We start from the raw sequence: 26,045 nt of genomic DNA, 5'->3' as shown, positions 1-26,045 counted from the left end.
CTGGCACCGTTTTAGGACATTTGGCCCCGTTGGGCTACAATAAACTCGGACTTAGCCCCCAGCAGGATCCGCTCTTCATTTACCACCGCGAGGCTTGCTAGCGCTGCCCGGAACCCACAAAGGCACTCTCCAAACCCCAGCTGGGAGCGGCGGAGGGTGCCTCCATCGCCCACTCTCGCCCCAGGATGAGAGCTAGCCGGGGCTGAGACAAAGGGAACCGGGGCGGGAGCACGGCAGCTTGAGCGTCTATACTTTACATGGTAAAGCATTTTCTATAGTCTTAAATGTACACAGTCTCAAGAACATAAAATCCTATTAAAAAAGTGATTAAGCATCTTACTATCAAACTGGGTTATTTTACATTCCATGTAATATGCTTTTCTTTTTCATTTTTGTGGTAAAAATTACTTATGCAAAGGAAAATGAAAACAAATTGAAAGCAAATAGTCAGTATGGTATTATTTTGTTTTAATTGAAGGAAATAACTTCCCATGAAGTAAGGCAAGTAATTTGATTGTAGTAAGTTGTTTTAAAAATAATCTACTTGATATTAAGTATAAATTTTAAAGGTATGACTCTTAAGAAATCTCACAATGATGAAACTGATTAAATTAATTCAGAGGGTACAAACCATATTACAGAATCACAGAATCACAGAATGCACTAGGTTGGAAAAGACCTTTGAGATTATCAAGTCCAACCTATGACCTAACCTAACACCTCCTCATCAACTAAACCATGACACTGAGTGCCACGTCCTGTCTTTTTTTAAACACGTCCAGGGACAGTGACTCCACCACCTGCCCGGGCAGACGACTCCAGTGCACAATCACTCTTTCAGTGAAGAATTTTTTTCTAACATCTAACTTAAACTTCCCTTGGCACAGTTTAAGACTGTGTCCTCTTGTTCTGTCAGTGGTTGCCTGGGAGAAGAGACTGACCCCCACCTGACTACAACCACCTTTCAGGAAGTTGTAGAGAGTGATAAGGTCTCCCCTGAGCCTTCTTTTTTTTTCCAGGCTAAACAACCCCAGCTCCCTTAGCCATTCTTCATAGGGCTTGTGTTCCAAGCCCTTCACCAGCCTCATTGCCCTCCTCTGGATGCATTCAAGTGTCTCAGCATCCTTCCTAAACTGAGGGGCCGAGAACTGGACACAGTACTCAAGGTAGTCAAGTACTCAGTGTTTTAGCTTGACAAAAATATTTGGTTTGTCATTCTCTTCTTACATGCTTTTTCTTTAAAGAATGAAATAATCTCTACTATATAACTCCTGTGTAACTTAGAACATTTTCCAAAATTATTGATCCCCTCAGCTTTGCATATGATTCCTTGTATATCACCCAACAGGTATCAGAGATGACTGGAGAGGTAACAATTAAGGCCATCCAAATGTAGATTAAATGTCTAAAGGGCTGTCTTTGATGCAGGTGATCAGAAAATGCTTTGTATTCAGCTACTGCTTTTGTACAGTGGTGGTACTTGAAATGCATCTTTCCTTTAACCTATAAATCTGTTCTAGTCATAAAAAAAAAGTAAAAATGGAGTTTTAGTATTTTAACAAGTGAATAAAAAAATCCTTCTGAGAAATAACTTGCTTTCTTTTCTACAGTATTGTGTTGGCAAATAGCAATAGAAATAATGTAAGATTTAGATGAAAATAAGTAATCACACAAACATTTCTGGAAAATACCACATTATTTTAAGAAGGCACTAAAGCTTCTGCTTGTGCTCCCATAGTTTTTTTAAACAAGTAAGAAAAATATTTCATAATGGCACCTGTACAATTTGCAGCCTAACAGACACACTGCAGTACAACTCAAAACAAAGCTGTAAGTTATCATAATATCATATAAATGTGCTTACTTCTGGAAGGACAAAAAAAACCCCAAAAATCCAAAACAACCCCAAAATAACCCAGTAAGCTAACCTATTATCTATAACATAGCCATGTTCCTTTTTGGAACAGAAAAGTATCATGCATTGTTCAAGTACTTTAAAAGAAATAATTATTTTAAGCATAACAGTAAGAAATTGTTTTAAATAAAATCCAAGAATCTCAAGAAGTGATCAAATTGAAAACAAACTAGTCAGTGGGCATTTAACATAAGAGCCATAAAAGTGTGTTTATGTTTAAAAATAATTTTCATTTATAACAGAAGAAAATGTGTACATTTATGCACCATTTTGAAGCACATCAAACAGTACATATTGAAGGTTTTGTGGATTTTTAACCTGAAAAGTAAACCAACACAAAATTCATGAACAAGCAGAACTTTAAACAATCTTCGATGCATATATTCAGCTTTTTTTAATAGTACAGGTTTACATCTTTCAGTTTCTGCTTATTCGTAATAGAAAATGGCGAAACTTAACATGAATAATTTTACAAGTAAGTACAGCCATCATGAAGATCCATGGATTTTCAGACATTAATAGTTTTGATGTCATCTGTCTTTTCAGGGTATAACTACTGATCTGTGCTCTCTTGCTTTGCAGCAAGAAATTGACAAAGCTGTTACTAGAACTGGAAGAGCTACTAGTACTATCACCATGTTCAGGTTGATTATGTTGATATTTTCTTCCTTGTTCTGGGAAATAAAGTTTCATATTTCATTCCTTAGTTGAGTCAGAGGTCCATTTTTTGCTTTAAACCTCTTCCATTTTAATTGAATGGTTTTCATCATTTGGTCGACAGTTCCCATTCTGTTGTAGTTTGACTTCACCAATCCTTTCTGTATCTGTATTGCCTACTTCCTTGTCAGTTTCTGAATTCTGATCCTCTTTAGCGTGATCTTTGTCCTACCAAAGATAGAATTATTTAAAAAAAAATCTCTTAGCATGACAAGATATGACTTCCAACCAATTACTGATATTTTGATTGCCTCAATTTTTATATGCCTTTTTCAGCAATTTTCAGAATAGAGGTATCGGGGGTTTTAAAAATTTTTAAATTAAAAATTTTTTTTCAAGTCTTTTTTTTTTTTTTTTTTTTTAATTGGCTGAAGTTAGGCACTCATAATAACCTAACACCCAAGAAATCATTGCCATAAAGTGATCTGTCTTTATGATCAATATTCAGGTAATACAGAACAATTAGTAACATGACACCGAATGAGAAAAAGCTCCAGAAATCAGGACTTCAACATATTTTAAAAGTAAAACAGAATTGCAATTTTTCTTTTATATTTTTTGTCAGGTAACTGATAAATTTTAAGAGAGTTTTTGGGTAAGACAATTACTTAAGCATGTGGACAGAGTCACCTAAATCAGCTGTTTTATAACAGTGGAATAATTCTGAGTACCACAAACTACTCTTTAGAAGCATGCTGGGTTTTAAATTATACGATTAAACATTTGAAGATGTTTCTTTTCTTAATCACACCACTTTCTATTTTGCAAGAGAAAAATCCCATACTACTCTTTCCTCAAATCTTCATCTTTATTCCTTCAGAGTCAAATATGCAGTCCAGGACCAAAGCAACCAGGGAGATGTTGAACTGCAGAATAAAAGTTTATTAAAAATCTTTTCAGATCAAAAGCATGTGCTGGTTTTGGCTGGGATAGAGCTAATTTTCTTCATAGGAATTAAAAGATGGGGGAAGGAGGAGGAGGGGGAGCATTCTGAGCAATGGTGTTTGTCTTCCCAAGTAACTGCTACACATGATGGGGCCCTGCTCTCCTCGAGATGGCTGAATATATGCCTGCTCATGGGAAGAGGTGAATGAATTCCTTGTTTTGCTTTGCTTGTGTGTGCAGCATTTGCTTTCCCTATTAAACTGCTTTCATCTCAACCCACGAGTTGTCTCCCTTTTAGTCTTCTGATTTTCTCCCTCATCCCATCAGGGAAGAGTGGGTGAGAGAGCAGCTGTGTGGTGCTTAGTTGTTGGTCAGGGTTAAACCACGACAGGCAAACTAACCCTGAACCCTGCTTCTTAGTTATACAATCTCCTTTATGCCTCCCCATACAGACAGGCAGCCAGTCAACTCCTAACATATGTCACAGAACAGAAAAGAGAGAGAAACCAAAGCAAAGTGTTTCAGTAACCTATTTATACAAGCTCCATCAAGTGGCAATCCTTTGATAAAGAAAACGGGGTTAAAGAAGGGTGGGAAAAAGAAGGGTGAGAGAAAGAAAGATGAAGAAGGGAGGACATTCCAGTAATTGTTCCACTTGTAGCACTCCACTGTTTATCACCTGGTCACACAGCTTACCTTCAAAGTAGTGGTGCTTTTGTCAGATTTCTCCTTTCCCTCTTTTACTTTACTAATTTTTTTCTTGAAGTATTCCCTTTCTCTTCTTTCATTATTTGTATCTCTTTCTCTTTTTTTCTCTTTCTTGTTTCTGTTTAAGAAAATTTTTACTCAAATCAGAATTTGATCCCACAGCAACAAATCTACTACCAATGCATACTCTGACTGTACTGTACAGTAAATTGTACAATAACTCTGAATGTTGGTATCCTGGTTTGCTTTCTTTCAGAAAGGTTCAGTCACTTTCAAACATAACAAAAATCCCTTCACAAAGACAAGGGAACAGAGCTAAAGAATGCATGTGTTCAGTATACATGGTATTTGCAAAGAGCTAACAGATTAAAAACTCTCAAGCTGAAAGCATACCAAAGATCAAATCCATAAAAGGCTTTTTGGTCTGCTTTAACTTAGAACTGAATCATACTGACCAATTGAAATTATCTGAGATAACTAATGAAAAGGCAGTAAATCAATGAAAATACTTCCCAAATTGTTTTCAATATATGTATCTACATCCACTTTTGAGTGTTCTGCTTATTGAAAAATAGACCTTTTCTTTAGAAATGAAAATTACTAAAGAGCTTTTTCCAAACTAAAAAACCAAAAACCAGAAGAAACACAAATTGAGTTAGCTTATTTCATAACAGTGATCTCTATATCACATTTCAGTTTAAAAAAAGTACTACAACTTTTTCCTCCTTTACTGCTCATTAACTTTTATATTTACAGCAAACTGACCTTCTCGGAGAAGGAGTTTGTGAAGACTTTTTTTTGGTAATTTTAGGGGACTTGGAGAGACTTCTACTCTTCCTTTTACGTCTTTCTCTGGAGGACCAAGAAATTTAAGATCACCAAAGAAGAAAAATAATAAACTCAGCAACTGGATAAAACCAGAAAGCTCTTAAAATGATCTGACAGAACTAAATAAATATTCCTGAATATAACATTATCTATGGCAAATAATATATGAACCATATAAACAAAACAAAAAAAAAAAATTCATATGTTTCAGTTTGGTCGGAAAGGAGAGAATGGAAGTGAGAAGTAGGAAAAAAAAAGTTGTGCCCTTCATTTCAGATTTTAGTTTTATGCTTATCCTCACATGCTTGTACTTGTATGCGATAACAATGGAAACACACTGAATTCACTAATTCTGTACTAAGTTTCTTCAGTCAGGAAAATAATACAATTGAGAGAAAAGACACATTAAGACAAAAGGCATAAACTTGAGCAATACAAACTTCAAAAAATTAACATTGCAAGCTTAAGATCATTGGAATTCAAGTTCAGCATGACTGAAATTTAATTCCTGAATACATAAGCTAGCATTCATATTGGTTTAGTAGCAAGTAGTGTAAAATGAATCTCAAGCTGTTGTCAAAATCAAAATGAAAACGTTAATATCTATTGTTTTCCTAGCAGTCCATGCTCAGCAAACCTATGCATTATTCTATAACACACTGAAGAGCTCTTAGTATTTTACAAAACAGCTGTTTTATACAGATGTATGAAATTTGATGAAGTTGCTGTTACAGAGTCTGATCTCAAATAGAACAGAATATTAAATGGCTGGTTGCAAACATACTGAGACACATCTTAAAATAAACTAAAAATTGAGCAAGTAAAAGCTTCATTCAACATAAACATGCTACCTATCTGTCAAAGATTACTCTTTCCTATCACCTCTTCATAGGGCAGGAAAAGCAGACAGGAAGAACCAACAAAGACAACAGGGAAGTTAAAAACTAATTGTCAGGGCATTTTAAGATACAACACAAAAGTTACAATTATGCATACCAGCTTTTGCAATTGCCAGTGATTTTCTTTAATATTTAGGAAGGCCAAGAAAACAACAGTTAGATAAATTACAAAAGTATAAATTAAGATATACCCAGTATCACTATTTGGATTCATACTATGACAGTATAATCTAGCTTGATCTCCTGATGTTGTACAGGACAAAAGTTCATAACTATTTTTTTCAGCAAGTTCTTAAGTTTGATTAAATTTTTGTAAACAAAGATATAAAGTGGCCTCAAAATCATGGAAAGAACCTCCACAATCATTGATCAGCTGTTCACTGGTTAACATGTACCTCATTTTGAACATCCTTACATTTATCATCACCTTTTTTCAAATGGGGACACTGGAAATTATATATTGTTCTGACAGTGTTCCCACTTGGTCTACATTGAGTACATCCCCTTTATTTTGTTTTCCTGCATACATATCTGTGAGCAACCAAGTAAGCACCCTAGTAATTATGTTCCAACTAGAAACTGTTTATGCATTAAATCAAAATTTCAGTTTCTGCTTTTCATATTTCAAGTTGAAGAACTACAGATGTGTCTGACACCATTCCTACCTCTATGTTACATTTGTCTATAAAAATTTTTTTGTGTGCCTGTTTTTATTCACAGTCTTAAGGAACACTAATAGAGCAAAATTTAAGGAAAAATAGTTTTTAAAAATTGATACTGATTTTGTGACTCTAAATCATACACAGAATTACCACTCTTGTCTCAAAGGAAAAATTCCACAGGGTAATGACAGGAGCCAACTTCCTGTTGATTTAAATAAAGTTCACTAGAAATCACTCCAAGATTTGCCTTAGACCAACATCAGGCCTAGCGGTGCTAGAATTTTTTGAATTCTGAGACAGACAGAAGCTTTGAGGCAGAGACATTTCAGAACACCTGTCTCTAACTAGTAGTACTTGGAATAATGGTGGTAGTGTGGAATAAGTCCCCCTCTGCTCCACTCTCGCGAGTGTTGAGTAATACATTCTGTGCAGGTAGCTCAGTGTGCAGCTGCAGTGCGAACTGCAGATTAAACTCTGGGTGGTGGGAAGTACCGGGAGCCCCAGGAAGAGGCTGTGAACTGGAACTGACCTTTTGCACAACAAAGGGCACAGGGACCTGTAGCACCAGCTAGGTGATCAGACACTCAGAGACACAGCAGGAGCTGAAGACTCAGCAGGAAGACCCCAGACTATTATGCAGATAGACTGGAAGGATATAAAAGCCCAGGAATTTGGTTGTTCAGGGTCCCTCCTTGAAGGCACCAGATTGAGCTGTTTCTGTGTTACTGCACCATGAATAAATTGTTTTAAGTAATCAGATGTCTGAGACTGCTATGGGAAACCTGGGGTTGAGCCGGTAACAAAATTGTATGAGAGTGGGGTGTGTAAAAAACACAATAAACTTGCTTATCAACAACCTGGACAAAGGGATAGAATGTACCCTCATTAAGTTTGCTGATAATATTAAACTGGGGGGAGTGGCTGATACACCTGAAGGCTGTGTTGCCATTCATCAGGACCTTGATAGGCTGGAGAGTTGGGCAGACAGAAACTTAATGAGGTTCAACAAGGTTAAGTGTAGGGTCCCGCACCTGAGGAGGAATAACCAGGACCAGTATAGGCTGGGGCTGACCTACTAGAGAGCAGCTCTGTGGAGAAGGACCTGGAAGTCTTGGTGGATGACAAGTTGACCATGAGCCAGCAGCGTGCCCTTGTGGCCAGGAAGGCCAATGGTATGCTGGGGTGCATTGGGAAGAGTGTGGTCAGCAGGTCGAGGGAGGTGATCCTCCCCCTCTATTCAGCCCTACTGAGGCCACATCTGGAGTTGTGCCCAGTTCTGGGCTCCTCAGTACAAGAAAGACAAGGAGTTACTGGAGAGGGTTCAGTGGAGGGACACTAAGATGATGGGAGGGTCTGGAGCATCTGTCTTATGAGGAAACACTGTGGAAGATAGGCCACTTTAGTCTAGAGAAGAGAAGACTCAGAGAGAATATAATCACTACATATAAATATCTCAAAGGTGGGTGCCAAGCGAATGGTGCCAGACTCTTTTCAATAGTGCCCAGTGACAGAACCAGGAGCAATGGCCATAAACTAAACCACAACTAGTTCCATCTCAACATGAGGAAAAACTTATTTATGTTGTGAGTGGCAGAGCACTGAAACAGGTTGCCCAGGGAGGTTGTGGATTCTCCCTCTCAGGAGACATTCAAAACTCACCTGGACACATTTCTGTGTAACCTGCTCTAGGTGACACTGTGTTCCAGTGCAGTCTAGATCAATTCACAGCAGATTGTGGGGCTGTGTTTCCACCCCTGGGGCAGTTGGTTCCAGGTGTATTGGATTCCCCTCCAAGTGAAAGAAAACTGTGGCCTGCACTCTGCCACCAAAGGGATTGAGAAAAATGCATTAGTGATATAAGTTGTGGCACTATTTGGCTGCTTTTGATTCCAGCTAATATTGAAGTTCCAACATGTCTGGAACAGCAGCACTCAGAGGTGGTGACTTCATTCAGGCCACGATACTCTACTATCAGCCTCCATTCCCTATTAGACTTTCACACTAGCCATATGGGGCTGTTAACGGGTGAGTAGGTCCTGCTGATCACTCCTTGGCTCTCCAGTCAACAAATTAGTTAATGAATGGGAGTTTAAGAGTCTTGGTTGGTGCAGTATTGTCGCCAATGTGCTGTCCTGGTAGCAATTGGTATTTGCTGGTCTTCAACTAGCAGCAATCCCATGTGTCATGGTTTGACACGGAAAAAATTTTTCTAAGAAGGAAGAGGTCAATCCAGTAAGGGGTCAGGGTTAGATATTAACACCTGAGGTGACCAATTGAGGGTGGACATGCCTCTGAGAACACAGAGGGGTTAAAAGCAGAATTCTCAAGATAACTTTCTCTTTTTGGTTCCGGTCAGAGTGCAGTGCAGACTCTCCCCTGCCCAGCCAGGTAGCTGGGTGGGGGAGGGGAAGGCCCACGGCCTGACTGCGGTAAGGCTGAAGGGTGGAGGGACTGGAACCGGGCTGGCCCCCTGCAGATGAAGGGTGGAGGAAATCTGGGATGTTAGCGTTTTCCCCCCAGAGTCTCTCTCTCTTGAGAGAGAGAAAGAGACAGCAACAGTGCCAACAGTACTCCGGCAGAGGAGGAAGGGGGGGGGGGGGGGAAGTGTGCCCAGCATGGGAGCTGGAGCCTGGGCCGAGAGACATCCAGGGAGTTGGGACTTTTAACCCTTCCTTGAGAAATGAAAGCTTTGTGAAAACATTATTCCTCCTCGGTTTGAAAGAGGAGACAGCCTGGGACCTGGGATGTTAAGGAAAGAAGATTGGGAGGAAGATGATGGAATAGCTTTTAGCTAGACTTTTTCTTGTTAGTCATAGACTGAACCGATTTTCTCCTCCAAGAGAGAGACTCTATTTTAGGAAGATGCCAGTGAGCCAAGATACCTGCTTCAGCAGCTAAGAAAAGACAAGAGTGGAGCGAACAGAGAAAAGTTAGAGAAATTTGTAGTAGTGCCCCCTTTCTCCAGAGAAGAAGAAAAGATCTCTGTTCTTAGACCCTTGGCCCCAGGGGGAAATGGGGGGGACTGCTGTCCCAAAAAATGAAAAACTAAACTGTTTTTTCCCTCTTGGAAAAACATCCTTGAAAAGGAAAAATCCTAAGAGCAGTCACATACACTGTAGTGAGAGCATAGTACATAGAAAAGGAAATTGCCACCATAGCAAATTCTTCTCCGGGCAGTGCCATGTGTGACATGGAAACACAAGAAGTGGCAGCTGTATTTCTTGGGGGTCTATGGCACAGGAGAGACTCCCCTTTCCCTCAATAAACTAAGTATTAATTATCTGAAGGGTGAGAACCTGACTGAGAGTCCAAGTTGTGTCTCACTGTAATTTACTAGAATTGGGGGGGGGAGGAGGAATGTTTTAGAAAGTTTTCATTTTAGATTTAGTATGTGTTTTTCTTTCTTTTTTCTTTTATAGTAGTATAGTAGTAGTAGTTTAATAATTTTTTTCCTTTGTTATTAAGCTTAAATCTGTTTTGCTCTATTTCTAATCACATTTCACAGCATTCAATTGAGAAGTTACATTTTCATGGGGGCGCTGACATTGTGACAGTATCAAACCATAACACCATGATAAAAGGATCTTCGGAGAGGCCAGGCAGGGTGGATAACTGTTTGATTTTTCTCTATTCACAGCTACACCAAAAGCCCATCTATACCCTTTTGGATCCTTGAAGTACCCTCTCCTGAGGTAGTCAATGCCAAAGATTCAAGGTGCCTCAGGGCCAGTCACAATGGCATGCTTTTCCCATTTGTCCCCTGTTAAACTCACCTCAACCTCTAATACAGACAACTCCTGGCCTCCCCCTGTCACTCCAGAGATGCAGATGGATTCCACACTCCTGTGCCTTCATGGCATCAGTGTGCACTGTGCACTGGTATCTACTAAAGCTTTATACTTCTGTGGATCTGATGTGCCAGGCCATTGAATACACACAGTCCAGTATACTCAGTCATCCCTTTCCTCCTCCTGGCTGAAGGCAGGGACCCTCTTCCTGGTCAGAGTATTCACTGTCTGACCTTTGGGATGCCAGATCAGAAGTGTCCTCACCAGGGTTAACAGAAGTGATTTCAGTTCTTTTATGTTTGGGAGATCACTGATTGCCTTCTTGTCTCTCTGCAGCAACGACATGGAGTCATTTTGGATGACCCTTTCTTAACAGCTCTCTTCCGTCTCAGTTCACAGACACTGCCTTCCAGTTTAAAGGTGGGTTCACCATCCCACTTCCTCATGCCCTCCCTCTGGTCACACAGAAAGAACCACAGTTTGCCACATCACCTGAGCTTGGGACTTCCCTCTGACCAGAGTAGAAGAAGACCGATCTCTTGGGCTGCCTGTAAGCTGGGGTGCTGGCTTGTAGGGATGAGGAAGTACCCAGTATTTCTTCTACATTTCAGATCCAAAAGGATGCCATCTCTACAGTTGTTGTATCCATTTGTGGATAATACAATGATACCAAGCTGCTGGAATATGATGCAGGGGCTCTTTGAACCACCTTCCTCCACATGGCCATTGTGCAAGGGACATCCTCTGGATCTTTAGGGACTCTGTCAATTTTTAGATCACTATCGACGATTTCCAGCACTGCTACTTCTCTTAAGTACTGGATACCTTTGCTGTAGTGGTCCACTTCACTGGCGAGCTCACAAGATCTCCCTTAAATGGATATCTTGCCCTCACGCTTGAGAGAAGCCATTTCCAGAGTCTGCAAATTGCTCCTTCCTTTCCAAATCCTCTTTAAATTTCCTGATCCTCAGGAAAGGATCCCAGCTGTTGGGCTTCATGACTTTCTAACTACTGACTGTTGGCCCCATTATCCCAGCACCAAAGCAGCCAGGCAGAAATCCGCTCACCTTGCTGGTGGCTGTAATCTTTTTGCAAATCTCAAAGTTCTGATGAGATCAGGGAACAAGTAACTCCAGTTTCCCATTTGATTTGCCTCACTCCTTTCAATTTGCATTGTTGAAGGGCCTGCCTCTTGATCTAATACCTCCTTTCCTACTGTTACTTCCTCCTCTTCTTCCTCCCCTACTAATCTGTAGTATGGGCTTGCAACTTGCCTTGTCCATTTTTTTGTTTTCACTACAGGGGCAATTACTGTAGTTGCTGTAGTTTGAGTCCCTGTCTCCGCCATAGTGTCCTTAAATGCAGTTTGGATTCCTGCCTCACCTATAGTCCTGTGAGAGTATTGAACAGTGGCTCGGTAAGCACAGGCCAGGCTCTAGTACAGGGCAAGAAGATGCTGGTTTTCATGGGGGTAAACAAGGCACCCTTCTATCAGTTGACAGGTCAGTTTATTAGGGTTGTTTACCTGTTTGGGTGTAAAATCCCAGGCAATGGGAGGTGATAACTACCTGTCATGGTTTGACACTGGCACAATGCCAGTGCCCCCATGAAAATGTGATCCCTACCTTGAATGCTGTGAAGTTGAATTTAGAATAGAGCAAAGCAGGCCCAAGCTTAATAACAGGAAAAAAAACTTTATTAAACTACTACTACAAAAGAAAAGAGAAAACTAAAGAAGGGGAAAAAAAACCCACACAAAGATCAAATGAAAACCTTGCAAAACATTCCTCCCCCCCACCACCCAACTCCAACAAACCACAGTGAGACACAATCTGGACCCCAATCAGGTTTCCACACTCCAAACAACCGATACTCAGTCCATCGAGGGAACAGAGTCTCTCCTGTGCCACAGACCCCCCCAAGAAACACAGCTCCACATCCTGTGTTTCCATGTCACACATGGCACCGCCCGGAGAAAAAGTTTGCCATGGTGACCCCTTCTCCTTTCCATGCACAGTGCTCTCACCACAATGCATGGATGGACAGACTGCTCTTAGGATTTTTCCTTTCAAGGATGCCCTGCCAAGAGGGGAGAAAACAACAGTTCAATTTTTCATTGTTTGGGACCACAGTCCCCCCCCATTTTCCCCTGGGGCCGAGGGCTCAAGAACAGAGATCTTCTTCTCTTCTCTTTCCTTTCCAGAGCAAGGGGGCACCACCACAAACCCCCTAACCTTTTCTCTGTTCACTCCAATTTTGTCTTTTTCCCAGCTGAAGCAGGTCTCTTGACTCATTGGCATCCTCCCAAAACACAGTCCCTCTTGAAGGAGAAGATTGGTTCAGGTTGTGGCTAACACGGAAAAGTCCAGCCAAAAGCCACTCCTTGTCCCCCTCCCATCCAGAATTCCTCCTTCCAACATCCCATCCCAGGGTCCAAGGTGTCCCTCTTCCTCTCTTTCAAACCGAGTAGGGGAAAGGAAAATTCACAAAGCTTTCATTTCTCAAGGAAGGGTTAAAAGTCCGAACTCCCAGGATGGCTCGATGCCCGGACATCTAGCAACTCCCACACAACTGGGCACCCTGGAGCTCCCCCCGCTCCTCCTTCCTCGCGGCTTTCTCTCTCCCTCTTGGGAGAGACACTCTGGGGGGGGGAAATGGAGACATCCCAGATCTCTTCCACCCTTCCATCTGCAGGGGCCAGCCCGGTTCCAGTCCCTCCACCCTTCGGAGTTACCGCCATCAGGCCATGGGGCTTCCCCTCCCCCACCCAGCTCGTCGTTGGGCAGGGGAGGTTTGCACTGCACGCTGACCGGAACCAAAGAGAGCGAGTTCCCCTGGGAATTCTGCTTTCAACCCCTCTGTGTTCTCAGAGGCGTGTCTACTTTCAATTGGTCAATATCTAAATTGACCTCTTCCTTCCGGAAAAGATTCTCTTTCCGTGTCAAACCACGACACTACCCTAGGAACCTGGCCAAATTCTTCCACAGGGCAGATTTTCAATAGCTCTTAACATAAAGGTTGCTTTCTCTTACACCAGGCTGATGACAGATTGCATGAATTCCATAGCGTACCAACAGTATTAGCTAATATTATTTATAGTATTAAACAGCTTACATAAGGATGAGCAAAGACCACGGAAGTGTGCAGTACAAAATCATTCACATCCACCCCGGGCAGGGAGAAGGAGCTGTATTCACTCATCATTGTCTTAACATGTTCTCAAACTCAGCAAAACAGAGTGATAAGCAGCGCAGCTGACAAACACCATGTCCCGCATAGGAGCTTACTACTTGATAACTACTATTTGCCATTTACTATAGCATGCAATATGTATAACTGCCTTTATCTTATCCCACATTTGGGCACCAAAAGGACTGTAGTGTTTTGACCTTGGCTGGGTGCCAGGTGTCCAGTAAGCTGCTCTATCACTCCCCAGTGGGACAGGGGAGAGAATAAGATGGAAAACAACTAGTAGGTTAAGATAAGGCAGTTTACTAAAGCAAAGGAAAAAACCAAGCAAAAGTTTGTGCATGCATAAGGAAAGGGGAAAGTTAATCTCTACTTCTCATCAGCGAGCGATGTTCAGACACTTCCCGGGAAGCAGGGCTTCAGCAAGAGTAGTGGCTGCTCTGGAAGGCCAACGTAGAATAACGAATGCCCCCTGTTCCTCCTCTTTCCCTTAGCTTTTATATCTGAGTTGACGTCATATGGCATGTAATATCCCTTTGGTTAATTTGGGTCATCTGGCCTGGTTGTGTCCCCTCCCAGGATCTTTCCCACTCACAGCCCCTTGATGGGGGGAAGGAATGTTAGAGGGACATCACTGCTCAGCAGTAGCCAAAACACTGTTGTCTTATCAATACACTTCCAGCTACCAATGCTAAGCACATCACTGTGAGGGCTGATAAGGAAAAATTAACTCTATCTCAGTCAGATCCAATACAACCTGCTTTGGCAGAAGGGTTGGACTAGATGATCTCCAGAGATCCCTTCCAACCCTAACGAGCCTGATTTTGAGTAGGGAGTCAAGCAGGGCATCCATAAGCATTTGTTATATTAGGTACGGAGCCACTGGTCACAATGTTGCTTGGTCTGTTCACGTGGTTGTGGTACCTTGGCTGTGGAAAGACTGTCCAAGACAGCAGACAGATTTGAAAGACTCGAGAGAGTTAGAGAGGAAATGTCCCATGCCCCAGCAGTATGGACCAGAGTCTGCTATTGGGAGCAAGCACCCCCCTGCTTGAGAGAGACGATACACACCACAAGGTAACTTGTGGTTTTATCTGTGTGCCCACGGAGAGGACATGAGGAAGTGGGATGGAAAACCCACCTCTGCCCTAGCAGCATGGGTATGTGAGTTGAGAGGAAGGACAACCACTGTGGGAAATTCTTCAAGGATAAATGTTGCTCCAGTTTCCAGTGAGCAAGTCCTCAGAATAGAAGGGATGATGTTACTTCTGATACTCTTGAAGGGACCTCCAGGTCATCTTTGCCATTAGTGAACAATGAGTACTATGACCAGACCTAGAGGGGCCCTGCCTCCAGCCAGGTGGAGGAAAGGGACAATCAGATCTATTAGACTGTGAGGATCTGATGGCCTGGAACATCAGACCCACAAGAGCATAAGGCATTAGTTGACATTGGTGCACAGTGTACCCTGATGCCATCAAAATAATTTAGGGACAGAATCCATCTCTATTTCTGGGGTCACAGGGGGATTCCAACAGCTGACTGTACTGGAAGATGAAGTGAGTGTGACACAGAGCAAATGGCAATAACACCCTATTATGACTGGTCCAGAGGCCCCATGCATCCCTCACACAGATTACCTGAGGAGAGGGTATTTCAAGGACCCAAAAGGGCATCACTGTGATTTTGGAATAGATGCTGTGGAGACAGTGGAAATTAAACAGCTGAATACCTTGCTTAGTTTCTCATAGAACCCTTCTGCTGTGGGACTGATGAGGGTTGAAGAACAACAGGTACTGATCCCTAACACAGCAGTGCACCATCAGCAATACCGCACTAGCTGGGACTCCATGGCCCCCGTCTGTGAGATGATTTGTGAACTGGAGAACCAGGGAGTGGTCAGCAAGACTCACTCACCCTTTAATATTCTTCTATGGCCAGTGCATAAGTCCAATGGAGAGTGAAGACTGACAGACTATTGTGGCTTGGACAAAGTCACATCACCACTGAGTGCTGCTGTGTTGGACATACTTGAACTCCAGTATAAACAGGAGTCCAAGACAGCAGAGTGGTGCCACCATCAGCATTACTAATGTGCTTCTCTCCATTCCTCTGGAAGCAGAGTGCAGGCCACAGTTTTCATTCACCTGGAAGGGTGTCCAGTACACCTGAAATCAATTGCTCCAGGGGTGGAAACACAGCCCTTCCATTTGCAATGTACTGATCCAGACTGCACTGGAAAAGGGAGAGGCTCCAGAACACTTGCAACCCATTGATGATATCATCATGTGGGGCAACACAGTAGAAGAAGTTTTTGAGAAAGGGGAGAAGGTATTCCAGATTCTGCTGAAGTCCAGTTTTGCCATAAAGCAGAGTAAGGCAAGGGGACCTGCTCAGGAAATTCAGTTTTAAGGAATAAAATGGCAAGATGGACATCATCAGACTCCAATGGATGTGGTCAACAAAATAGCAGCTATGTTCCCACCAACCAGCAAGAAGGAAACTCAAGCTTTCCTAGGCACTGTGGGTTTTTGGAGGATGCATATTCCAGAATACGGTCAGACTGTAAGTCCTCTCTACCTTCTGATAAGTTGGGTGCTGAACAACAAGAAGCTTTTGAACAAATTAAACAGAAGATTGTTCATGCAGTAGCCCTTGGGCCAGTCAGGACAGGACAAGATGTGAAAAATGTGCTCTACACTGCATCTGGGGAGATTGGTCTTTCCTGGACCCTCTAGCAAAAAGTACCTGAGAAGACTCGAGGATGGCTCCTAGGGTTCTGGAGTCAAGGATCCAAGGCCTGTTACACCTCAACTGAAAAGGTGATACTGGCATCTTATAAAGAGGTTGGAGCTGCTTCAGAAGTGATTGACACTGAAGCACAGGTCCTCTTGGCACCCTGAATGCCAGTGCTAGGCTGGATGCTCAAAGGGAAAGTCCCTGCAACGCATCATGCCACTGATGCTACCTGGAGTAAGTGGATTGCTTTGATGACACAGCGAGCTCGAATAGGAAACCCCAATCACCCAGGGATCTTGGAAGTCATCATGAACTGGCCCAAAGGTGAAGATTTCGGACTATCATCAGAAAAGGAGAAGGTAAAACGTACAGAGGAGGCCCCACCATATAATCAGCTGCCAGAAAATGAAAAGCAATACACTCTTTAATGATGGCTCCTGCTATATTGCAGGGATACATTGAAAATGGAAAGCTGCCATATGGAGTCCTATGCATTGAGTTGTGGAAGCTATTGAGGGACAAGGTGGATCAAGTCAGGTTGCAGATGTGAAAGATGTCCAACTGGATTTAGATATCACTGAATAAGAGAAATGGCCAGCATTCTACCTCTGCACTGACTTGTAGATGGTAGGGAATGTTCTGTGGGGGTGGCTGGATCAATGGAAAAGACCAGTTGTCAGTGGAGAGGTAAACCCATCTGGGCTGAAGAATTGTAGAATTGTGGTAAGATACTGCTGCCTGGATAGAGCAGTAAATGTATATCATATAGATGCACACGTACCCAAGAGTAAGGCTATGGAAGAACATTGCAACAACGGACAGGTGGATCAGGCTGCCAAGATTAAGGCATCTCAGGTGGATCTGGACTGGCAGCATAAGGGTGAATTATTTCTGGCTTGGTGGGTCCATGACACCTCAGGTCATCAGGGAAGAGATACAACATACAGATGAGCTTGTGACCAAGGGGTGGACTTAATCATGGACACTATCTCCCAGGTTATCCATAACTGTGAAACATGACCTGTGATCAAGGCCCTTGTGGACAATGGTCAAAATATAAATATGGGGAGGCCTGGCAGATTGATTACATCACACTCTTACAGACCCATCAAGACAAGAACTACATGCTTGCAATGGTGGAAACAGCCATTGGATAGCTGGAGACATACTCTGTGCCTTATGCCACTCCCTGGAACACCATCTTGGACCTTGAAAAGCAAGTCCTGTGGTGACATGGCACCCCAGAAAGAACTGAGTCAGATGACGGAACTCATTTCAAAAATAGCCTCATAGACACCTTGGCCAGAGAGTATGGTATTGAGTGGGTGTATAATATTCCCTATTGTGCATCAGCTTCTGGGAAAATTGAATGGTACAATGGACTGTTAAAAACCACACTGAAAGGAATGGGTGGTGGAACCTTCAAACATTGGGATCTACATCTAGTGAAGGCGACCTGGTTAGTTAACACCCAAGGTTCTACCAATCAAGCTGGCCCTGCCCAATCAAAACCTCCACATACTGTAGAAGGGGTTAAAGTTCCTGTGGTGCGTATGAGGAATGTGTTAGAGAAGACAGTTTGGATTAGTCCTGCCTCAAGCAAAGGCAAACCCATCCATGGGATTGTTTTTGCTCAAGGATCTGGGTGTACCTTGTAGGTAATGCAGAAGGATGGAGAAACACGATGTGTACCTCAAGGGGATTTGATTTTTGGATGAGAACAGTTGGTAATGTTGAATTGTATAATACTAGTTGTTGAATGACACTTCTACTGTATGCCATAACTACCATGGACAATGAGGATGGACTGCTCCAGATACACCAGTTGTGAGTTCCTGATGCAACTTGCAATCATCCAACAGCACACCAGCCATCCTGCCCTAGAAGACATCTAGGATGAATAGAACCCACAGTCACGGACTAAATTAACTCAACAGACATCTTGGAGGGACAGCCATTGACTATGGAAATTATATTTGTGTTTGTGTATATATTATATATTATTATATATTATATATTATATATTATATATTATATATTATATATTATATATTATATATTATATATCATATATCATATATGATATATGATATATTTTATATCATATATCATATATTACATATTATATATCATATATTACATATTATATATCATTGTATGTATATAGTTAGAAGGTGTAGGATTTGGGCATGAGTATATGGTATAGATTAAGGGGTGGATAATGTCCTGGTTCCAGCCAGGATAGGGTTACATTCTGCAGTAGCCAGGAGGGGCAGTTAGTTTATACCACCTCATTGCCAGGGGTGGGGAAAGGAGGTCTCTTTCAGGGGTATCATGGTGGAGGTTCCCCTATTACTGGGTTCTATGCTGAGTAATCGGGAGTGATTCAGTGAATCATTTGCGTCTTTCTTGTACATTGTTATTAGTACTGTTGCTGTTACTGTTAGCTTTCTTATCTCATTGATATTTCCAGTAAACTGTTGTTATCTCGATGCATGATCTTTGACTTTTGTGCCCTCAGTTCTCCTCTCAGCTTGCTGCAGGACGAAGGAGGAGGGGGGAGTGAGGAAGCGGCATGTGGTTTGGAGTGTTTCAGTGGGAACACTAAATTGGGAAATTCCATTCCTAAACCATGACAGAGGGGACACAACTAGGACAGCTGACCTGAATTAACCAAAGGGGTATTCAATATCATATGATGTCGGCTCAGATATAAAAGCTAAGAAAATGAGGAAGAAGGGGGAGCATTCCTTATTTACAATGTTTGCCTTTGTGGAAAGATGGCTGGTGATATATATGTTGACTATAATTTGTGCCAATGTAATATTGTTGTATTTGGTTCAGGGAAATATAATTTGATATGTGTAATATTTTGTTGTTACAAGCACACACGCCAGCTCCGAGAGCTACCCCCTCACATATCTGTTACACCAAAATTCAGTTTTCTCGGACAAAGCCTCATTTACAATTTAATACATGTGGCCTGCCCAGAGATGGGTCATTCCTCGGGGTGATACTGGAACACCTAGGCGTTGATCATCCCGGTAACGACCCGAGATTGGGGTCACTGGAGTCCTCCGGGCTGATGCATCTGAAAGCCATGGTTCTGTAACTCCATCAAGGAAAATCGTCTACACCTGGACTCGGATTGTTCAGCCTTAACACAGAGAAAAGAAACTTTATGAATATGTGGGACTTTGAATGGGAAGAAAAGGCGGATTGCCGAAATCCTGGCCTTGGGCGGAAAATTTCCTATAATAACTGCTTGGTCCAAGAGGGTGGTGTGTGTGTCTAGGGGGATCCTCTGCCGAGAGGCGTCCTTTCTGTCATGCACCCAGCGCCAATCCTGGGCTCAGCACTGTCCTTTTCCTTGTGGCTGGCTCAGAGAGAATTTGATATAAAAGAAAATTTTTATTTTTCATTTTTAATTTGGCTGGATCAATTCTTATCTATAACACTGGGGATAAAATTAGAGGAAACGGAGAAGTTATATTCACACCCTGACAGAAGTTATAAACAGTATGAAAATTATAGGCTAAACTACAGTTGCCACTCCCTGGACAGAATGTGGTTGGTATGCTCAAGACCTATTCTATGATAATTCCCCACACTCACAATCTACAACCATAGCACCTGCTAAAGGTGATGGAACGGGAGGGTGGAATCGAGTGGAGACACTGCAGCCAGGGTCTGTTGAAATCCTTACAGGGAGGGGAACTCAATGGTACTTTGCAGCTGATAAACCAAATAGCACCTGTCAACCAGGGGAGATAGGAAAAGATGTCCTGCTGCTGAGCCATCAACTGTGTTGAAATTAATCTCCTCAGATGAACTTGCTTCATTATAGCTTAATTGTAATATTAATGCATACCACCATCCCACAGCTACCCGCCTCCAAGGTGTGACCACAGCTCACTGGGTATGTGCTCTATATTTTTTTACTGTATCTTTAAAAGCAAAGGACAGAATTTTACACCAATCAGTAACAAAGGTATGTATGACTAGAGTCACTCAATCTCCACCAAAATATAAAGAAATAATATAAAAGTAGGTAGAGAATGGGAGAAAAGTTAGGGAAGACTCCATTGTAACTGTTGGGAGCAGTCAACCGGCTGAACCTGTCTTTTTCCCCATAGGGATGCTTATTGGGTATGAACTGTACTCTGCATGCTGAATATTTTAATGGGGATGAGAGCTTGTATGTGTATTGCTTTGAATATGTTATTGCAGTCAGATACTATCACTGACAGTCCTTGAAACCTTAACTTGTCACAATTTTATATTAATAGTGTTATTCCATAAACTGTTACTGTGAGTTCTTAACGGGCACTGACAGTGGGTAACATATTCAAATAAAGGGGAAGACTTGCTGAGGGGTATCACTTATGCTGTTGGTGTGTATCCTAGGGTGACGTTATGATGCTTGTATCTCCAGTTGCCTGTCCTGTTTATGCTGGATATTATGTTCTGTGCCTTCAAGACTGGCTCTGAAAAGTGAAGTTTTGTTTTCTTATCAGCCTGCTTACTCCCCCAGAGTCTGCTGGACACAGATGGTGCAGTACATAGTGCTGCTTTTGCCTTTTGCTTTGCCTTTGCTCTTGCTCCTTCTTGTGCTTGTTTTGCTTGTTAGTTAGTTTAGCTGGGCAGTCCAAATTGTCCCTGGACTGTTTTTCTTTCCCTTTTCTTGGAACCATTTGAACCTGCTCTGGACTGGGACCTGGGAAAACACCGAGTTTTGCACTTTGTGGCCTGCAGCAGCCATTCCCAGCACCGGAGGGACTGATAACAGAGCGACCACTCCCAGGAGAGACTTTCTGAATTTGTCAGCTCTTCAGAGCGGTGAAAGAGTTTTGTCATCTGGTGTTGTTCATTTTTTGTGCTGGGGAGTGCTTTGCCTGTTAAATAAACAGGTTTTTTTCCACTTCTCTCCAAGGAAATTCTTCCCAAAGCAGGTGGGGGGAGGGGCCGTGGGGGTTTGTTTTCTGGGGGCTCCTTACAGAGGTTTTCTTCCAAATTTGCCTTAAACCAGGACAAGTATTTTGGTGCCCAATGTGTGGCTCAAGAGAGTAGAAAAAAACCTTGTTCTAATTGTATTTTGATTCCAATTACTCTGTGTTGGTATAGAGCAGTGAGCAGTCATGTTGTTTGAATTCATAGTGTCTCTTGGGGTAGAGGCTTCCATGTTTTTCTGGTCCCTGGGGTTTTTTTAGGTCTTAATACCTCTATGGTCCCTAGGTTTATTTTCTTATTGAAGAATGGCTCCAGTATTGTTCCTAATACATAGTTTTTGCAACAGAGGGGCACTGACCAGAATAGCTATTGGGCTGGGCTTGACTGTAATGGCTTGTAGTAAGTTTATAAAGGTCCTGGAGTCTGTTCCTGGAATGTATGGTTCATGGTTATGGTTGTGCACCAAGTTTGTTAGAGGAGAAGCAGGGGACGAGGCTTTTCAGACTTTGCTTTCCTTCTTCTCCTCTGAATCTGTTACCTTTAAATTGGAGTATCTTCAGTTTCCCCTGACTGTTAAAGAGACCATCTTTCTGGTGTTTAATCTGGTAAGCTTCCTTTATACATTTTGCAGTTTCTCTAGAATGAGGGCTGATATTTCTAGAGGGGCTGATGAGACCCCTGACACAGGAGTAGGTCCAGGTGTGGAAAATCCTGAGTGGTGTGGGAAAGAGGATATGGGTCAAATCTTAAAGGGATTTTCTGACCCTATAGTCTGGGACTTTCCATGTGAACAAATTCAGAATCCAGCTAAGGTGGGGAAATACCTGAAAGAGAAGTGCCATGATAACGCTAAGGAGAAAAAGATCATTGCAGTGAGCTGGGCCCTGGTATATGCTTATCACACCCTGCTAGATACTGTAGGGCAGCAGACAGAGGAAGGGGGGCAGGGAGATAAATCAGCAGCTATCCCAGTCACTCGAGCTGCAGCCAACACCTCAGGCTCAAAACCAGACAGTAAGCCTCAACCAATGGCTGTTGCTACTAGCATGAGTAGTGGAAAGTGCACAGAAAAGACTGATCGACCGGTGGATGATGATGATTATGATGCAGAAGGACCCTCAACACCTCCTGACATAAAATCAGAAGTCAAAGCAACAGGCACAAGATCAGAAGCTAATATTGAGTCCTTTTCCCTGAAGGACCTTTGTGGCCTAAGGAGGGATTACACTCAATGATATGATGAATCCATAATTAGTTGGTTAGTCTGTCTTTGGGATGCTGCAGGTGAGGCTACAATTCTGGATGGTACTGAGGCAAGACATTTGGGATCCCTGTCACATGATCCCGTCATTGACCAAGGAATAATGAGGGGGCCTAACCCTCACAGCCTCTGGGCATGGGCTCTGGAAAGTGTAGCACAAAGATACCTGTGTGCAGATGATCTCTATATGCAGCAAACCCAGTGGAAGACTATAAAACAAGGGATCCAACGCCTGAGAGAAATGGCGGTGGCAGAGATTATCTTCTCAGATGAAATAACAACTAGGAATCCAGACTTGGTACCATTACATCTGTGATGTGGCGAAAACTTGTATGACTTGGGCCACATGAATATGCTTCTGCTTTAGCAATAATGAAGTGGGATGACAGGGAGGAGACTGTGCTCGATATGGCAAAGAAACTCCGAGCATATGCAGATACCGTACATGGCCCAAGACATGCCAGAATTGCAGGAGTGGAAACACGTCTGCAGAAATTAGAAGACAAGCTAGAGGAGAATCATAAGAAACTCAGGGAGGAAATTTAAGATGACCTTCTCCAAATCTCAGCAATACAGATCAGAAGATCCGGTATCCAACGCAGATGTTCCCCAGATGGGGACAGAAGGTACACCCCACGAGCTGAGCTGTGGTTCTTCCTGCGTGATTGCGGAGAAAGCATGAGGAGATGTGTCCAAGATTGAAGCACCAATATGTTTCCTATTACCATCCGGGTAGCAGTTGCCTCTGGGCAGTTTTCCTTATCTCCTGTTAATAGGCCCATCAATGTCTTGCCACATGACTCAGAGATAACACTCTCCAGGAGCCAGTTCTGTTTAACAGGTGATTAAGGACACACCTCATGACTCAGAATAACATCAGCCCATTGTGAGATGCTCCGCCCAGGGAGAGGAGCTAGGCATTCCCACTTGAATAAATCCGGGGATTTCTAGACAGAAAGGCAGCCTTTCCACAGGTTTCCAAGAAAACACAGCAACCACATCTGCCACTCTAAGAGGACTGCAGCCACTCCAATTTGGACTGCTACCAGCACGCTGGCCAAAGGGGTGTCAGGTTCTATTCTGACTTTGTCAGTAGTCTTCCTTTTGTATCATTGCATGTATTTTTGTCTTGTTTTCCCTTTTCCCAATAAATTGTATGTCTGACTTGGAGTCTCTCACTGGTTTCGCTTTCAAATCAGAACAAGATGGGACGGAAAATCTACTGCTGCTCTGGCACAATGGGTGCATGAATTGAAGGAAGAAAGGGCTCAGAGATGAAGTTCCACCTAAAGGAAAGCAGCTCCAGTTGCCTGCAGACGAACTGCCAGGTATGATGATGATGACGATGACATGTCTGATACACTTGAAGGAACCTCTAAGACATATGCCCAAGGAAAGAAGGATAACCAGGCTGGGGGGCCCTGCCTCTAGCCAAGTAGAGGCTAGGGAAAACTGTGTTTTTTGGACAGTGTGGATTCATTGGCCTGGCACATCTGAACCACAAGAATATAAGGCTTTGGTCGATACTGGTGTGCAGTGCACATTAATCCCATCAAAGACACGTGGGGGCAAAATCTGTCTCTATCGCTGGTGTGACAGGTGGATCACAGGACTTTACCTTGGTAGAAGCTGATGTAAGTCTGAGAGGAAATGAGTGGAAGAAACACCCTATTGTGACTGGCCCAGAGGCCCCATGGATTTTGGGCATAGATTACCCTTGAAGGGGGTATTTTAAAGACACAAAGGGACTCAGGTGGGCATTTGGGATAGCAGCTGTAGTGACAGAGGGCATCCAGCAATTGAACACCTTGCCTGGACTGTCCAAGAATCCATCTACAGTAGGAATTCTGAAAGGAGAAGAGCAACAGGTACCAATTGCCACTTCAACAGTGCATCACCGACAGTACAGAACAACTTGAGATGCTGTGGTTCCCATCCATAAGATGATCCGAGAGCTGGAGAGCCAAGGGGTGGTCAGCAAAACCCACTCACCCTTCAACAGCCCCACTGGCCTGTGCGCAAATCTGACAAAGAATGGAGATTGACTGTGGACTACCGTGCATTGAATGAAGTGACTCCACCACTGAGCGCTGCTGTGCTCGACATGCTGGAACTCCAGTACAAGCTGGAGTCCAAGGCAGCAAAGTGGTACGCCACTATCGATATTGCCAATGCATTTTTTTCCTTTCCTCTGGCAGCAGAATGCAAGCCTCAGTTTGCCTTTACGTGGAGGGGAGTGCAGTATACCTGGAACAGACTGCCCCAAGGGTGGAAGCACAGTCCCACCATCTGCCATGGACTGATCCAGACTGCACTAGAAAAGGGTGAGGCTCAAGAACATCTACAGATGAAGAACAAAAACCAGTGACATGGATGAAGAAGCTCCACCATACAACCAACTGCCAGCAGAGGAAACACACTACACTCTTTTCACTGGCAGTTCCTGTCACATTGTAGGGATGAATAAGAAGTGGAAAGCAGCAGTATGGAGCCCCATGACAGGTCACAGAGGCCACTGAAGGAGAAGGTGGATCAAGCCAACTTGCTGAACTCAAAGCCTTTCAACTGGCCCTAGACATTGCAGAAAGAGAGAAAAGCTCTACCTCTACGCTAATTAATGGATGGTAGCCAATGCTCTGTGGGGATGGCTGGAGAAGTGGAAAGAGGCTAACTGGCAGCGTAGAGGAAAACCAATTTGGACTGCTGAAGAGTGGAAAGACATCGCTACCAGGGTAGGGAGGCTACTTGTGAAAGTCTACCACGTAGATGCTACTTGTGAAAGTCTACCCCAAGAGCAGAGCTAATGAGGAGCACCAAAACTATAAGCAGGTAGGCCAAGCTGCAAAGATAGGGGTGTCAAAGATAGACCTAGATTGGGAACACAAGGGAGAGTTGTTCCTAGCACAATGGCCCCATGATGCCTCAGGCCATCAGGGCAGAGATGCCACCTATAAGTGGGCACAAGACTGAGGGGTGGATTTAACCATGGACAGTATTTATCGGGTTATCCATGACTGTGAGACGTGTGCTGTGATCAAGCAGGCCAAGCGAGTGAAGCCTGTATGGTATGGTGGGCAGTGGTCCAAATATAAGAATGGGGAGGCCTGGCAGATTGACTACATCACGCTGTCCCAGACATGCCAAGGCAAGTGCTATGTGCTGACCATGGTGGAAGCCACCACTGCATGGTTGGAGACCTATACTGTGCCTCATGCTACTGCCTGGAACACCATCTTGGGCCTGGCAAAACAAGTCCTGTGGAGACATGGCACACCTGAGAGGATTGAGTCAGACAATGGGACTCATTTCAAAAATAGCCTTATCAACACCTGGGCTAGGGAACATTGAGTGGGTGTACCACATCCCCTACCATGCAGCAGCTGCAGGCAAAGTGGAGAGGTACAATGGACTATTAAAAACCACCTTGAAAGCATTGGGTTGGGAATCTTTCAAAAACTGGGAGTAGTACTTAGCAAAGGCCACCTGGTTAGTTAGCACTCAAGG

At 43.1% G+C, this 26,045-nt stretch overlaps 1 protein-coding gene and 1 pseudogene across 5 annotated transcripts in view; both read right to left on the bottom strand.

Annotated features, from left to right (window-relative positions):
• Positions 1-451: 451 nt before the first annotated feature.
• LOC146763087 (uncharacterized) overlaps positions 452-26,045 on the bottom strand; it is a 78,033-nt gene continuing 52,439 nt past the window's right edge. For 3 of the 5 annotated variants that reach the window (XM_085571089.1, XM_085571092.1, XM_085571094.1), the window contains 3 exons: positions 4,991-5,077; positions 4,214-4,343; positions 452-2,800 (listed from right to left, as the gene is read on the bottom strand). In XM_085571089.1, the coding sequence (XP_085427215.1) occupies positions 2,648-2,800; positions 4,214-4,343; positions 4,991-5,077 (370 nt within the window). In that variant the 3' untranslated portion in view covers positions 452-2,647. The remainder of the gene's footprint in view (positions 2,801-4,213; positions 4,344-4,990; positions 5,078-26,045) is intronic. The other 2 variants (XM_085571090.1, XM_085571093.1) reach the window with 1 other exon arrangement.
• On the bottom strand, positions 10,696-13,142 carry LOC146763088 (uncharacterized; annotated as a pseudogene).

The sequence above is a fragment of the Lonchura striata genome, chromosome W (assembly GCF_050655825.1).
Source record: "Lonchura striata isolate lonStrDom1 chromosome W, ASM5065582v1, whole genome shotgun sequence".
Lineage (NCBI taxonomy): Eukaryota > Metazoa > Chordata > Aves > Passeriformes > Estrildidae > Lonchura > Lonchura striata.
Note: the sequence above shows the minus strand (reverse complement) of the source record. Positions and strands in the feature narration are given on the sequence as shown.